The 14565-nt window shown below is 43.1% G+C and overlaps 1 protein-coding gene and 1 long non-coding RNA gene across 3 annotated transcripts; one reads left to right on the top strand and one right to left on the bottom strand.

Annotated features, from left to right (window-relative positions):
* The first annotated feature begins 686 nt into the window (after positions 1 to 686).
* Positions 687 to 1787, top strand: LOC124666644. 2 transcript variants are annotated; one of them, XR_006990974.1, is made up of 4 exons: positions 699 to 757; positions 933 to 1041; positions 1174 to 1266; positions 1499 to 1787. It is a non-coding gene; the product is annotated as an uncharacterized LOC124666644 (long non-coding RNA). The 2 variants fall into 2 exon arrangements; XR_006990973.1 differs by having other exon boundaries at positions 687 to 1041.
* An 8840-nt stretch (positions 1788 to 10627) lies between these two features.
* Positions 10628 to 12880, bottom strand: LOC124666643 (vegetative cell wall protein gp1-like). The gene is made up of 3 exons (XM_047203982.1): positions 12695 to 12880; positions 11086 to 11346; positions 10628 to 10873 (listed from the first exon to the last, which is right to left on the bottom strand). The coding sequence occupies exons 1-3, from the start codon at positions 12874 to 12876 to the stop codon at positions 10816 to 10818; spliced, it is 501 nt and encodes a 166-aa protein (XP_047059938.1). The 5' UTR covers positions 12877 to 12880; the 3' UTR covers positions 10628 to 10815.
* Positions 12881 to 14565: the final 1685 nt, after the last annotated feature.

The raw sequence follows: 14565 nt of genomic DNA, 5'->3' as shown, positions 1-14565 counted from the left end.
TTACTCGAACTAGTTGACACTACATTCCTGGGACAAAAAAAATGCAGAAAATCAAGTTAAGAACAACAGGTAGGACAATGAAATGTAAGCAAGTCAATTGATATCAGATACAGCAAGGACATACAAATTCATGTAAACTAATACACTAGACGTGGACATGCTACAGAAGTACAAATCCCCTGCTTCACCACATGGAATGGCTACAAGGTGGCTGAGACTTTTTTTACGAATGAAAGTACAAGTGTGTCAATGACCATAAGACTAAAGGAAAGTTACGCGAAATAACCTGCCTAAATGAATCCTGCAAGGTTAATTAGATGTGTATGCACATTCAACTAGAAAAAACAAATGTAAATACACAGAAAATGTCCCTGCACATGATTCTCATAGGCATTTGGCAAGCAATGAATCATTGCTTGGCAAATCCAGTTCTCTTCAGTTGCAAGCATATGCCTTCAATTGCGAGGGAAGCACGCCAAAAATAAACTTATGGCTAATACTTATGAGTGCATAAGATTCAAGGCTTCTCAGAGCTCTTTTACAGTACCCAGCGATAAATATGGGCCATCCAATAGATAGATTGAACGGTGAAGATGAAACCATACTGTCTAACTTCGACGGCCCAACTCACGAGCAGTATAGAGCCTCTATACTGTCTAACTTTGTTTTTGTGTGCCTTACTAACTAAATTATGTGGGGAACCGCAGAAGTCCATTGATGCATGTGGGGAGCTGCAGCGGGCCAGCGACGTAACGAGGTTCCCACGTCACTTCCATTATCAAAGAAGAGCGCCAAGAAGATCTTTTTTTTTTGTATCTTTTGTATCTCCAGAGTATTATGTTTGCCATGATTTCTCTAGTGCTTGGGTGGAAGAATAGGAAGTACAATACAATGCCCGTATGTACTGATGTTTATTGACTGAATGACTGCAGGTTACAATAAAAAAATTCAGATAAAAGTCCAACTGGGACCAAAAGATCACTTTCAGAAGCTAGTGGTAGCTCAAGAGCAAAAAAGGCTGCCAAATTGATTAATGCCAAGGTAAGGTTGTTTCCAACTGCATTGATGTGTTATGGTGATTGGATTAGATCTCGTAGTAAGTACCATTTTCCAGCGTCTACTCTATTTCATACATTTGTATCGTGTGGCATATTTTGACTTGTATTGTTGCAGAACCTAAAAATGCTGGACAGAAGAACCGTTGTGAAGAATAAAGAGTGGTGGATCATCTTCTCTCTGGTACCTGATGTGCTAGATGTAAAAGAGGTTGGTACTCTGAAATTATATCTCCTTCATGGCGTTTGTTTTTGACATGCTGTAGTAGCTACTCTGTAAGAGGTTTGCTTAGCTTCTTATATTGTCTTTATTATTGTTGTCAAGATCTGGAACTTTTCCCCTTTGTAGTTTTCTTGCTGGCATCTACTTTAGAAATACAAAATTACAAAATTACCTGATAATGTGTGCATGTATGACTTTAAAATCATGTACTATTTGGCAGACCATAATCAGCGAAGGTAGCAGTCTGTGTAGGAACGATGCGTGGCGAGCAGATTTTTTCTTTCGAGTATTGTGAGCCACTAAGCCAGCGAAGAGTGCCCACTAGCTGTTCATCGAAATTCCCCTGCGATGCGTACTGCGTACGGAGCATTTCTATTTCGGATTTTTATAGCTTGGTCATGACATTACCTGTGTCTTGATTGTATTGTCCAGTTCAGGTACTAGACTTTATGCGGATTTAATAGTCCAGAAATGAAAACTAACAGTCAACGGTGTTGTTGCTAACAAAATTTCTGAATCTGTCAAACATGACTACGTTCTAATTGATCCGAATGTTTAACAGGCATTGTGAAGCTTACTTCTTTCAGTAATTTTTCCATGACCTGATAATATTGTGTACTCATTTTAAAAGAGATGCTCATGTGTTTAAGAGAGCCATTCTCATGTCATTTCTGTTTGTGTTGTTTTGAGATACTCTGAATTTACTGGGACATTTTCCTATCATTTCCATTTGTATTGTTTTGAAATACTCTGAATTTCTAGACGCTGCTTATACATGTATGTATTATAGCAAATATATGTGCTAGCAAGTATACGTCTGAAGGAATAAAGTTAGTGGGTAAAGTCTGAAGGAATAAACAGCTAGGCGTAGTAACAAGCTATCCATCCACCTCACGTGATCCCAGCCTCGATCGAACTTCGGCAAGCAGACGAGGGGGGTGCTGTACGCCGACCTGGTCGGCGCGGACCAGGCGCCGCACACCCCCCAGGCGGGTTGTTGGGCCGGCCCAACACATTCCCACTCTTGTTTTTTTGCTTTTTCATTTTTTCTGTTTAATTTTCTTTTTACGTTCTTAAAAAGCTGATTCTTTTTAGACCCGATTTTTAAAATTATTTAATTTTTTCAGAAATTTAAATATTTTTAAAATTTGAACATTTTTCAGATTGGTACAATTTTCAAATTGGAACAAATTTTAAATTGGAGCAAATTTTAAATTAGAACAAAATTTAAATTGGAACAAATATTTTTTTAAAAAATATTATTTTTATATATAAACAATTTTCGAATTTGAACAATTTTTATACTTGAACAATTTTTGAATTTGAACAAATTTATACTTGAACAATTTTCTCATTTGAACAATTTTATACTTGAACAATTTTCGAATTTGAAATTCTCTCAAAAAAAATTAGTTAGAACATTTTACATTCAAAAATTTATGTAAATTTAAAAAATTAAATCTTAAAAACGAAAAAAGAAACAGAAATAAAAAAAACAGAAATGAAAAAAAAAACATAACAGAAAATGACTCAGAAAAAAAGCGGCCAACTGGCCCAACACCCGAACTGGGCCGGCCCGTACCGCGCGGGGGGTGTGCGGCGCGCGGTACGAGCCGACCTGGTCGGTGTATAGGAAATCCGAGCAGATGCGCCCTGCCGCGCGCGATCCACAGCAACGGCCCATGTGCTTGGCGGGTTAAAGTGGGCCGACTGGACGCCACTTTCTATCAGGAACATAAAAGTGCAGCAAGTGGGCTCCCGCTTTGGGCTGGCGGACAGAGGTGGCCAAGTAGTGGTATCCCACGGACAGGCCCACCTACAGCCTGATATAGAGGTGTCCTGCGCCTCCGCAGCCAGCAGTATACGTGGATGAGGGTATTTTAGGAAGATCATATTTTGTAGCAAGCCAGAGTCCATCTCCTACCTCCGTTCGTCCAGTTTGCCCACCCAAAAAATCCCCTCGCTCTGTTTCCGGCCGCCACGGACCTGCACCCCCGTAGCCCCTCCCCTCTCGCCGGCTTGAGCAGCGGCGGAGACGTGAACCACCCTTCCGAGCCAGGGACAGGCCGCCGCCAACGCGCACCCCGGTATCCCCTCCTCCTCGGTCGATTTGAATGGCCCCTACGGACTAGGGTTCCGGCCGTCTCCGACGCGGACCACCGTGTGGCGCAGCTGGTCGGTCTTGGGCTAGGAGGCACCCGCGGCCATGAAGTTTTAGGAGGGCCGCGCGGCCCATCCGGTCAAGTACTGGGCCGAGGCAGAGGCGGTGTCGCCGGCGGTTGCCACCGAGCGCGGCGACGAAGCTGCGGGTGGCCGAGGCAGAGGTGGTGTCGCCGGCGATTGCCGCCGAGCGCGGCGACGAAGCTGCATGTGACCGAGCCAGAGGCGGTGTCGCCGGCGGTTGCCGCCGAGCACGGCGACGAAGCTGCAGGTGGCCGAGGCAGAGGCGGAGTCGCCGGCGGCAACGAAGCTGCAGGTGGCCGAGCCCACCGGCACAGCTCTTCTCAGACGGCGTCCCGGGCCAACAGGGCTGACCATGGTTGGCGGCGGAGTTAGAGCGGCGGAAGTTGCAGAGGTCTGGTGATTGACGGCTAGTGCCTCACAAAGTCTCCAGTGATGCGGCGACGAGGCCTGAAATCCGATCATAGGACTAGGTAATGCTTCTGCCTCAATCCATAGCTCTCTCGAGATGAAATCATATCATCATGAACTCTAATTTAATTTGTGGTTCGCATTGCTGAGTTAATTATGAGTTCACGGTCGCTTAGTATATTTGGTTACCATTCTGTATGCTTTTTTGGAATACTAGGAAGCAGTGGCGCGGCGGCACGCCGCGCCTGTAGGGTTTAAGTCTGTAGTTGAAAATAGTTTATATTTTTAGTTTTATATAATTCATATCATTAGTAGACTAAAAATAAAACATAAAGAACTCTTATCTTTGTTCTTGTTTCTGGTCTCTGGTCCTGTTTCTGAAACCATAAATTGCCCTAGTAAAACAGACTAATTTGTACTGGTAGTAATTGATATCGAGAATCTGATGTTCCACAAACAGAACGAAATATGCATCATTTGCAGCTTTGTTCTTTCAAAAAACCAGGGAAGTGGTTCTCCGCTGAAAAGCTACAGGTGTTGTTGGTGCGTTGCTAAGTAACGGCAAAAGCTAGCCGAGCATCTACCAATCGCTACAATGGCCCAGATGTACACGCCCAGGAAATCACACTTTATCACATATCTAGATAATCTAAATTTAAATAAATATTCTTTTATAGATGAATGGAGCAGATAAAATGTTATCTTATTTTCAGGATATCTGACTGTTCCTACAGCTGCAGACATTTAATACTCCGTATAACGTAAATAGCAAAATACCGCACGCATTTCAGGCTAGGTAGCAAAATATTCACAACGTACGGGCTGTTTACCTTTTAGATTCACAGCGTTGCAGGTTAAATAAGCATATAGTAGGTCCTTAGATTCGCAGCGCTTGAATACAGCGCCATCTGTTGGAAATTCGAACCTACTTTTTCCTCTCTTTATTTTGAGAGAAAAAATAATGATACTTCCTGATCACTTAGAACCTTAGGGTTTGCAAAATAAAAATAGACATGAACCGTAGTGTATACAAAATAAAAATAGACATACATGAACATCTAGTGCTAGCTCATATCTATTTTATCCTGAAGTCCACTACTGCACCATCAAGTTCTTCATATGCACACCAAATGAACAGCATACATTTTAAAACCCTAAGAGACATACTCAATAGGTGCAGTGGTTGAAAGAGGCAAACTTGAAGATTGCGTTTGGCGCCATCGCGGAGACAGACATTGAGCGTGTGGTGGAACCGGGCCTACTATCACAAACCGCAACCTCACTGCACCTTGCCGGGCAACATGTGCATGAGCTCTCTCTGCGCCGTTTGCGGGCAACATCTACAGAAACTTCTCCCTGGCCAAGGCCACCTGGGCGCTGCGGAGCAGCAGCCACCAGGACAACCTCCGGGAGAATTCGGCTTGGTGCGCCACCTGGGCGTCGCTGCCGCAGAAGCACGTGCCGGACATGACTTGGAACACGACCACCAGCTCGCCCGGCGAGGTGAGCGGCGGCCACGAAAACGCTGGAGGAAAGGGGCTTGAACAGGAAAAACGCATCCGCAGCCATTGAGAGAGAGAGGAGGAGGAATTGATGTTGGGAAGGGGAAGTTGAAGAGGCAACGGTTGGTTGAAGGAGCCGTGGCCTCCTTCTCGCTGGTGGCCGCCTCTACGCCGGTCGATGGGCGCCACTGTCTCCATTCCCTCCGCCCCTTCTCCCGTTGGCCGACGACTCCATCTAATTTTTCAGGAAAGCCCCGGCGTGAGAGAAAATGAGGTGAGACCAGCGGCATTCGAAAAATATGTAAACGAAGACTATAGAAACTGCAGAAAAATAAAACACGTATGCAAAGAAGAAGCAAACGTGTCAAGCACCTAACGTAACCCGCCGCTGTAAACAGGGAACATCACGATCACCGGAAGAGATCGGTAACCGGTAATCTTTCGCTCAAAGAAAAAAAGAAATAAATGAGAACTGATTGTCTGATTCAGTTAGGAGGAAAAAAAGATATACGTGTCACAGCACGATTGTAGTAAGGATTGGATAAATAGCTATGAACAGTACCCCAATCAATATGAGGTGAGGTAAATTGATCAACTTTTATATAGGGTATAATTTGTCGGCATTGTATTTGTTTAGAGTTAATTATATATGAACCAAGAACCTTCAGCTGCTTAAAAATAATAAGCAATTACCCATTTATCAACAAGCTCTTTCGCTAATTTTCTGTTGGGACTTGGTTCTTACCAAAGGCTGCATACACACCGTAACAGAAACCTGTTCACTCACATTTGTTAATGATGTTTTGTTAGTTACTACCACAATTGCATTCTTAAGACCTGCTGAATTGAAGGACGCCACACATACATCTTCACCATTTGATTGGTGTTCAATTCACACTCCTGATGTTTCTGACCAAGAGAGTTCAAAAACAGAACCAACCCCCATCTTTCTCACCAACATGGTACAAGAACAGAGGCATTCCTCATTCAAATCAGCGCTAAGGCAGCCCTAGTACCAAAGTTATCGTCAGTTGGTTAATTGGTTAACCAAGCAACTTAGCGTTATGATCATCTTGTGTCAGCAATGGCTATTGGCTTGACTTCTGCTGCCTTTGCGGCTGCTAGCTTAATTTACCTGATTGTCATCTTTTCTTAGCCAATGGTGCTTTTGTTTATATTTAATTTCTAGAACTGAAATTATATTTAACCAGGTAGTCTAAACATCTGGTACATATTTGTAATGTTGTGGTATAAATCATAGATTGTACTATACTATATAGAAGACATAGTGCTACTATAAACTGGTGTCGAGCATTCCTGCTGTTTTTCTAGCAGTTCCATCATCCATGCACTGATTAGTACAATGAGCTCCTATAACTTTGCTAGTGCACTCCATGTGCTCCTGTCTAGTGTGCTGCAGCTACCTAGCATGAATGGCCGGTGCTGGGAAAGCAGCTATCCTTAAGTCTCTCTCATTGACACTATGTGATATACTTTCGTTGCTGGTCCTATAAAAAATTGGTACTTCTGTTGAGATACAAAATAAAGGAACTCCTAACTTGTATTGTTGTCTTGTATGACAGGTTGATGCTGATGAAAGAATTTGGCTGGAGCTGGATCGAGGAATGATATCATCACCTATTTTTAGAAGGATCATAAAATTTTGTACTTAGCCAAAAATTCTTGTAGAAATAACGAGGCATGTGTTTTAGCTCCGGTCCGTCGAGCATATATTTAATCGTGTGTTCATGTAGTCTATGATGAGATGTTTAAGCTCCATGTAAATTTATCCCGCCAACTGAATTTTTCCATTGCATTATATTGATGTTTCTGTGTTTCTTTGTCTTGTGGTGCAAAATCATTTAGGTTCACCACTCTCCATAGACAGCTCAATCTCCATCCGAGGAGCACCACATCTGCAAGGGGAGCTCAGATGTTTGTTCTCGTTTAGTTTTTTCAATAGAGCACACATAAAGACGCTGGATAACTATGTATGTGCCCGGCTTTTTATTAGTTCCTCATTTCTAACGCCAAACCCCTTCAACTTGGCATATGAGTTGTAGTACTTGTAATCTTCTTCCTCTCAAGAAAAAGTTTCATTAACCTCCATACCCTCCATGACATACACTGCAATTATGAATCAATGCTAGACTATTATAAATCTGAGAGTCAAATTAACACATGTTTCAGTATGAATATGAATATGGCAATATCGGTGTCATTCCATTCTTAAATTATTCACATGGTTTGCCACGGGTGAAACTTACAATGGATCTGCATAGGGATTCAGTCAACCTGTACATTCTCAGTTTCTAGTCCTGCTACCAGCATCTAGGCAACACAAAAAAAGATAAAACTATTCAGAGGGGTTTTCCATGGGTGAAACTCACAATGGAATCTGCATAGGGGTTTGCTGCGTGTGGAATTCTCAATATGATGCAAATTTACGAGCTAATTCCATCTCAGAGTGTGAATTTACTTAGGATGAGGGCATGGCAGATGAGGATGCGGAGTCGCTGCGGCGAGGTCCACGAGCGGGCGACCCCAGTCAAACACGGCGGCGAAAAGCGGGTGTGGCGGGAGCGCGACGGGGAACAGGAACGGAGATACGTTGGTGCCGGCGACCAAGACAACGGCAGGACGATGCGCAGAGCGATCGCGTGAAGCAGAGGGCAGACGACAACCTCGGTAATTAATGGGCTGAGATCTTGGCCCAGCAGCAAGTTCCATTACGGAAAAAAAGCTTCCACTATTTCAAAAAGTTGGAAACGTCTATGATACCCTCAGAAAAAAAAAAGGGTGACATGTTTGTATACTGCTCCCTGCAGTATAGGGTACCGTAAAAACCCTCAACAACAACTACGGGATCCTCAATTCGTCATAACGGCAAGCAGCTCGCAGAAGCCATTTTTGGTAGTATCAGATATCAGCATTGGAGTTGCAATTGGCTACAGCGTGCACAGTAAGGTAGAAGAGCATAGAAGGCTCATCTTTCTGAACCTACATGCTACATGACCCCCACCTGTAGGCAACAAGTGACTAAGTGAGCCCAGCATGAGCGTGGCAGTTCTTCCTTTCGAACCTAACCTTTTATTTCGAGATTGTTTCGAATCTAGCCTTCACTAGCCTACGATCTCGCACCTGCAAAACTAGTTACAACCATGGCTTGTGCTGCAAGATGATTTGGTATTACGGTATGGCGATTTGATTTCCAGTAGCTCTAGCTCTAGCATATCCTCGGTAGTTCTACCTAGTGGCCTGCACCTGCCGTTCGACCACCAAGCCGCCGACTTCTCGGATATGCTGGAGTCGACGAATACGGCGGACCATGGGGGTTTTGTCATCTCCAACGTGTATCACCAGTCCATCATGGAAGTAAATGAAGAAGGGACCGAGGCGGCCGCGGCGACCATGCTTGGTTTTTACGGTACTAGTTGTTCGTCTGTGGTTAGGACGCCAGTCCCAGTATATAGTAGACTTCGTCGCCGACCACCCCTTCATGTACTTGGTCAAGGATGAGCTCACCGGCGTCGTGGTTTTTGCTAGCCAAGTCGTCAATCCATCGCTCTAAATTTTGATGCTGGCTCATGACTAGTAGAGAAGGTCAATCCAGTTGCTACTGTAGCCATAAATATACTCCTATGTGTTTTGCAATTTCTAGGTAAAACATGCCTTTGTCTTTGTAATATGCTTGAAGGATTTGGGGATTTATAGGACTATACATAGTGAATTGAACATTACCATGATAGTTAGGTGTGTGATACTACACATGCAATTTTCAAGAAAAATAGCATTCTCTCCATAACACATCCACTCACTACTAAGACCCTATTTGGATTGAGGGTAAAAAAAAATCGGTCCACCAGGTAAACACCATACAAACAGGCACCAAACAAATGTCACAAAAGAGACCAATGCATATCTCTTGAGTTACATCAGCACTTATGCCAAACCAGGTTGCAACAACATCATCCATCAATCATGCCACGGTAGGAGTGAGAAGAACATGAGAACTCTGAGGTGAGGACGAGGAAAATATGGTAATGGATGTAAAGAGGAGGAGCGAGAAGAGAAGCCTCATGTTCTTGCTCTCAAGATGTGTGTGTTATCATCACTGATGTCATGTTAAAACAATGTCATATTCGTCTGTTGCTCTCCTTACGTTCGCGTCGATTTGGGAAAGCAAATAATCATCACCGATGATAATTTCAGGGTAGCTATATCATATAAACATTTTTATGTATTCCAGAAACACCACACCACCCTCCACATTAATGTTTTCCTTATCAATGCCACACCCAGCTCTTTACTTCGATGTATACCACACCAACCTTACATACATAGATAATGTCCCCCTCTTATATTTATACCACTTCATCTTCAACAAATTAGCTCTATCCCAATTTTGCCGCATTAGCTTCTTATGTGAAATAGTCACCCAAACATATCAAAGAGAGTGTGATAAAAGATCATGAAAGATTAAAGACTGCATGGGCATATGAGACATCAGGAGCGGCGGTGGAACAAACCTCTAGCAAAGCACCTGTGATAGAGGAAGATCACAAATGTTTACCCACCTAGGAGAGAATGCTGCAGAAGTTAGCGTCAGGTGCAGAGCTTCTAGAAGGATGCAGTGGATGATCTCAAAGGCAAGGTTGTCATGTGCGTGTTCAGAGGTGCTGCAGTTCACCGTGTCAAGATAGAGGCAAACGGAATGCTGCAAAGTCTCAGGCTCAACCAACATCGCCTACTCCTCAGAGATGCCAGCAATAACAACGACAATGGATATCAATTCCACAAGTCCTTCATGAGATTTTGGTATCCGTACCACTAAGCACAGATGAATCACCCATCTAGATGAATCACCCATCTATACATTCCACTACATTCGCCTGTCGATCCATCCATTCACTGTTAACCAAAAGATACTGAACACAACACGTTCAACTTGCAGAGTAGAAGGTCAATCAGTTGTCCTAAAGATTTAGATCGTCGCCAATCACTCCATCCTGTTCTCGATGAAGCGGGAACTCACCGGCGTCATGGTATTACAAGCCAAGTCGTCAATCCTAAGCTCTAGATTTCGATTTCAACTGAAGGCCTTTGTGTGCCATGCATTCTGCAGTACAGTCCATATATGTCTTTTTCTTTGTAGGGAGTAACATGTGAAAAGCATTTATACTTGGGAAGAAAGGCTACATTCTATTGTCAATCCATCCATTCACTATCAACCAAAAGAAACTGAACACAGCACATTCTCGTCAACTAACTTTCCGAAAAGAGTTGCATGCTTTTTGTTGCGATGAAACACAGATGAACACCAAAGAAACAGGCAACAAACAAATGTCACAATAGAGAGTATCTGTCCTATCTCTTGAGTTACGGCAAGCCCTAGCCAGTAGATGTGTCACCCGAATTTCTCAATTTAGTGGTACTATAAATGCTAATCGGTGCGTCTTGCCACAAACAGTTTGCCCATATCTTCAGTAACAACGTTACTCCTGTCAAAACAAAAAGGGCAAACATTATTTAGTGGCATCAAGTTCTGGCATGCATAAACGTGGAATATTCTTTTCTCATTATTATTGGCAAAACACTCGGCTATCCACCTTAGTTCACTCAAAACACTTGATTGAATAAAGAACTTTCGAAGAAATCAAATCAATGAGGATTGCATATCAAATCTTTTAAAGTAGCTGAAAATAGGACTAACCTTCCACTAAGCTGTGGTGGAACTAATGTGTTGGTAGCAGCATTCCTGCCACCACGAGGCTGTGCTGACTGGGCCCTTGGAAATTTACTGCGTGGAGGAATTGCAGATCCATTTGATTCTCTTTTCCTTGACGAACTCCCCACCATAGCAGCAGAACCTCTAGAGGGGAGAGAAGGGGAATCAAACAGATCTACAACATCTGGTAGTTCAAATGATGGTGTGGGCAGGGAGACATTACTCGAACTAGTTGACACTACATTCCTGGGACAAAAAAATGCAGAGAATCAAGTTAAGAACGACAGGGGGGACAATGAAATGTAAGCAAGTCAATTGATAGCAAGGACATACAAATTCATGTAAACTAACACACTAAACATGAACATGCTACAGAAGTACAAATCCCCTACTTCACCACATGGAATGGCTACAAGGTGGCGGAGATATTTCGCGAATCAAGTAAGAGCGTGTCAAAAAATGAAGAAAATCAAGTTAAGAACAACAAGGAGGCCAATGCGTAAGCAAGTCAATTAATATCAGATACAGCAAGGACATACAAAATCATGTAAACTAACACACTAAACATGGACATGCTACAGAAGTACAAATCCCCTACTTCACCACATGGAATGGCTACAAGATGGCTGAGATATTTCGCGAATCAAGTAAAAGTGTGCCAATGACATGGCATAGACCATAAGACTCAGAGCAAAGTTACACGAAATAACCTGCCTAAATGAATCCTGCAAGGTTAATTAGATGTGTATGCGCATTCAACCAAAAAAAAAATACATACACAGAAAATGTCCCTGCACATGATTCTCAGAGGCATTTGGCAAGCAATGAATCATTGCTTGGCAAATCCAGTTCTCTTCAGCTGCAAGCATATGACTTCAATTGTGAGGGAAGCAAACCAAAAACAAACTTATGGCTAATACTTATGGGTGCATTAGATTCAAGGCTTCTCAATACCCAGCAAAACTATAAGACTTTGAGTTCCGCTGATGGAATTTTAGGTAGGAAATTCTCTTTATAACCATCAGTGCCCCATGTGATCTTTTCCCCTTTAACAAACCAACACAGCATACGGAGTATTCGAGTTTCCCTGTTGCAACAAGAGCTTTAGCATCCACGCAAACAGGGACTAACAGCTAGGGGGTCCCCAATTCGATATAACGGCAAGCAGCTCACAGTAGCGATTTTTGGTAGTATCAGATTTCAGCACCTGAGTTGCAATTGGCTACAGCGTGCACAGTAAGGTAGAAGTGCATAGAAGGCTCATTTGGGTTCTGAACCTACATCATCCCCACGAGTAGGCAACAAGTGAGCCCAGCATGAGCGTGGCAGTTCTCGTTTCGAATCTAACCTTTTATTTCGAGACTGTTTCGAATCTAGCCTACGGTCTCGCACCTGCAAACTAGTTACAACTAGCTCAAGCTCTGGCATATCCTCGTAGTTCTTCTACCTAGTGGCCGTCTATGGCATCAACAAGCCTGAATCCAGTATGCGCGGAGACAAAATCCAATAGCAATGCTAACACCCACAGTTTCCCCACCAATCCCCACCCCAGCAATCGAAACCCTAGAGAGATCAGAGGGGGCACGGGGCTTACTGGCTGGGGGCAGGCGGCGGCGCAGGGTTCTGAGGAGCGGCGCGCACCGACGGCGAGGGCGACGGAGGCCTCGGCTGCGGCCCGATGGCTGGGGCGAGGTGCGGAGGAGGGGCTGGACCGGCGGCGGGGGGCTCGCCGGCGTCTTCCTCGTCGGAGGAGGCGTCGTAGGCGACCAGCGACATCGGACGGGTGCGTGTGCGGGCCGGGTACTGGGTGCGGTCTGCAGTGCTTCGGGTTGGTTTGGTGGGTTTCCTTTGCTGTTGGAGAGTCGAGACACACATGGACTTGCGGCCCGTGAGTGCTTATTCTATACTTGGACTAGCTCAAAAAAATTTAAGAAAGACTAGCTCAAATGTTGTGCATTCAACAAACCAAAGTGTATTTTTTTCCTGAACTGTAATTAGATTTCCTCTTGAACTATACTAGGAAGTTTGCGGCGCGGCGCACGCCGCGCCCGTGTTGTTTATGGTGCAATATTCTTATTTAAAACGGCGGTTTTTAGGTTTAAGAGTGCGAGATTCCTTTTCAAAAAACCACTGAAGAAACATCTAAAACTCGACCGCGCCTTTAGTATCTAGATCGTTGGTTACATAAAAATAATACGATATTTTGGTCGCTTAAGTACCGTGGAAGTGCCAGTGAAATAGGCGGTGGATGGTGGAGTGATTTTTTTTTTCTAGATCGTTGGTTAAAATATTATAGAAACAAAACAATATCTGGGTTGTTGAGGTACCGCAGAAGTGTCGGTGAAATAGACGGCAGATGGTGGAGTTCTTTTGTTTTCGGTGTTGCTAGAAAAGGAAATGGTAGTATTTCTCCGGCCAAAAGAGGCAACAGGTGATGGAGTATAAGAAGGTCATCCCATGTAAAAATGTGACGAATGGTGGAGTAAGTATATTTTTTCGATGTTACCTTAGAAGAACACAACATTATTTTCCCGGAGTAAAAGAGGGAGCGGATGTTGGATTTTTTTGAATCACCGTTGAAGAATTATGCACTACTAAAGAAACATCGGTGGGTAATTGCTCTCCAGAACCACATTTGACGTTGAAGGTTCGTGTAAAAATTACTATCCTTCTGCGTCATTGCAAAATGACCGACGAAGAAATATGCATCCTTAAATAATTAATATTAGGTAGTTAAGGGTGTAAATAGCTCACATCGACAATGTTTAAGATGTCTAATGTGAAATTTCTTTCTAGAAAATAGAGGTAGTTGCCGCCTCGCGAAATACTGCGGAAACTAAACTTGAGGTTGAAATTACCACGTTGCTGCTGCACCGTTGAGAAATTATCGCCGCTGAATTATGCGCCCTCGAATAATTACTGTTAGCTAGTTAATGACATGTTTCATAGTTGACATTGGAAAATTACTTTTGACGTCCAAGATTTTTACCGAGAAAATATATTTTAAAAAAACTACTAAATAGTTAACGCGGCAAAATAGTATTAAAATATTTGTACCGATGAATTGTTGCGAATTTTTTTCTAGCCTTAATATACAGTACATTCACGGAAAAAATAAAAAAATTCATTAACAAAGTAGTGTTTAGAAAATTACCATTTCTAAGAATTTACCATCGAAAATTGTCAAAACAATCCCTGAAAAATTTATAAAAAAGTAGGAAAAGTAAAAAAAGAAGTGGATCCAATCGTTCATCCGCGCATGAACAGTGACTTGGATCGCTCTGGTGCAAGCAACTTGGAAGAATATGCGCCCGTAGTATAGTGTTTTTACATACATAGTTGTAAAACAATGTGCAGTTAGTATAATTTTTTTTGCGGGATAAGTTATACACGGTCAGTATAAGTGCATGAGAATGTTGTAGAATAAGTTGGCTCTGTTTTCTTATCCGTAGATCCTCTCTACTG

This window comes from Lolium rigidum, chromosome 6, assembly GCF_022539505.1.
Source record: "Lolium rigidum isolate FL_2022 chromosome 6, APGP_CSIRO_Lrig_0.1, whole genome shotgun sequence".
NCBI lineage: Eukaryota > Viridiplantae > Streptophyta > Magnoliopsida > Poales > Poaceae > Lolium > Lolium rigidum.
The sequence above is the reverse complement of the archived record's forward strand: the minus strand, read 5'-3'. Positions and strand labels throughout refer to the sequence as shown.

Coding starts and splice junctions, on each gene's coding strand:
- LOC124666643 (XM_047203982.1), bottom strand. CDS start 12,876: ATGTCGCTGGTCGCCTACGACGCCTCCTCCGACGAGGAAGACGCCGGC. Junction 11,347..12,694: donor CCGCCGCCTGCCCCCAGCCA/GTAAGCCCCGTG, acceptor TTTTTGTCCCAG/GAATGTAGTGTCAACTAGTT. Junction 10,874..11,085: donor CCACCACAGCTTAGTGGAAG/GTTAGTCCTATT, acceptor TTGTTTTGACAG/GAGTAACGTTGTTACTGAAG.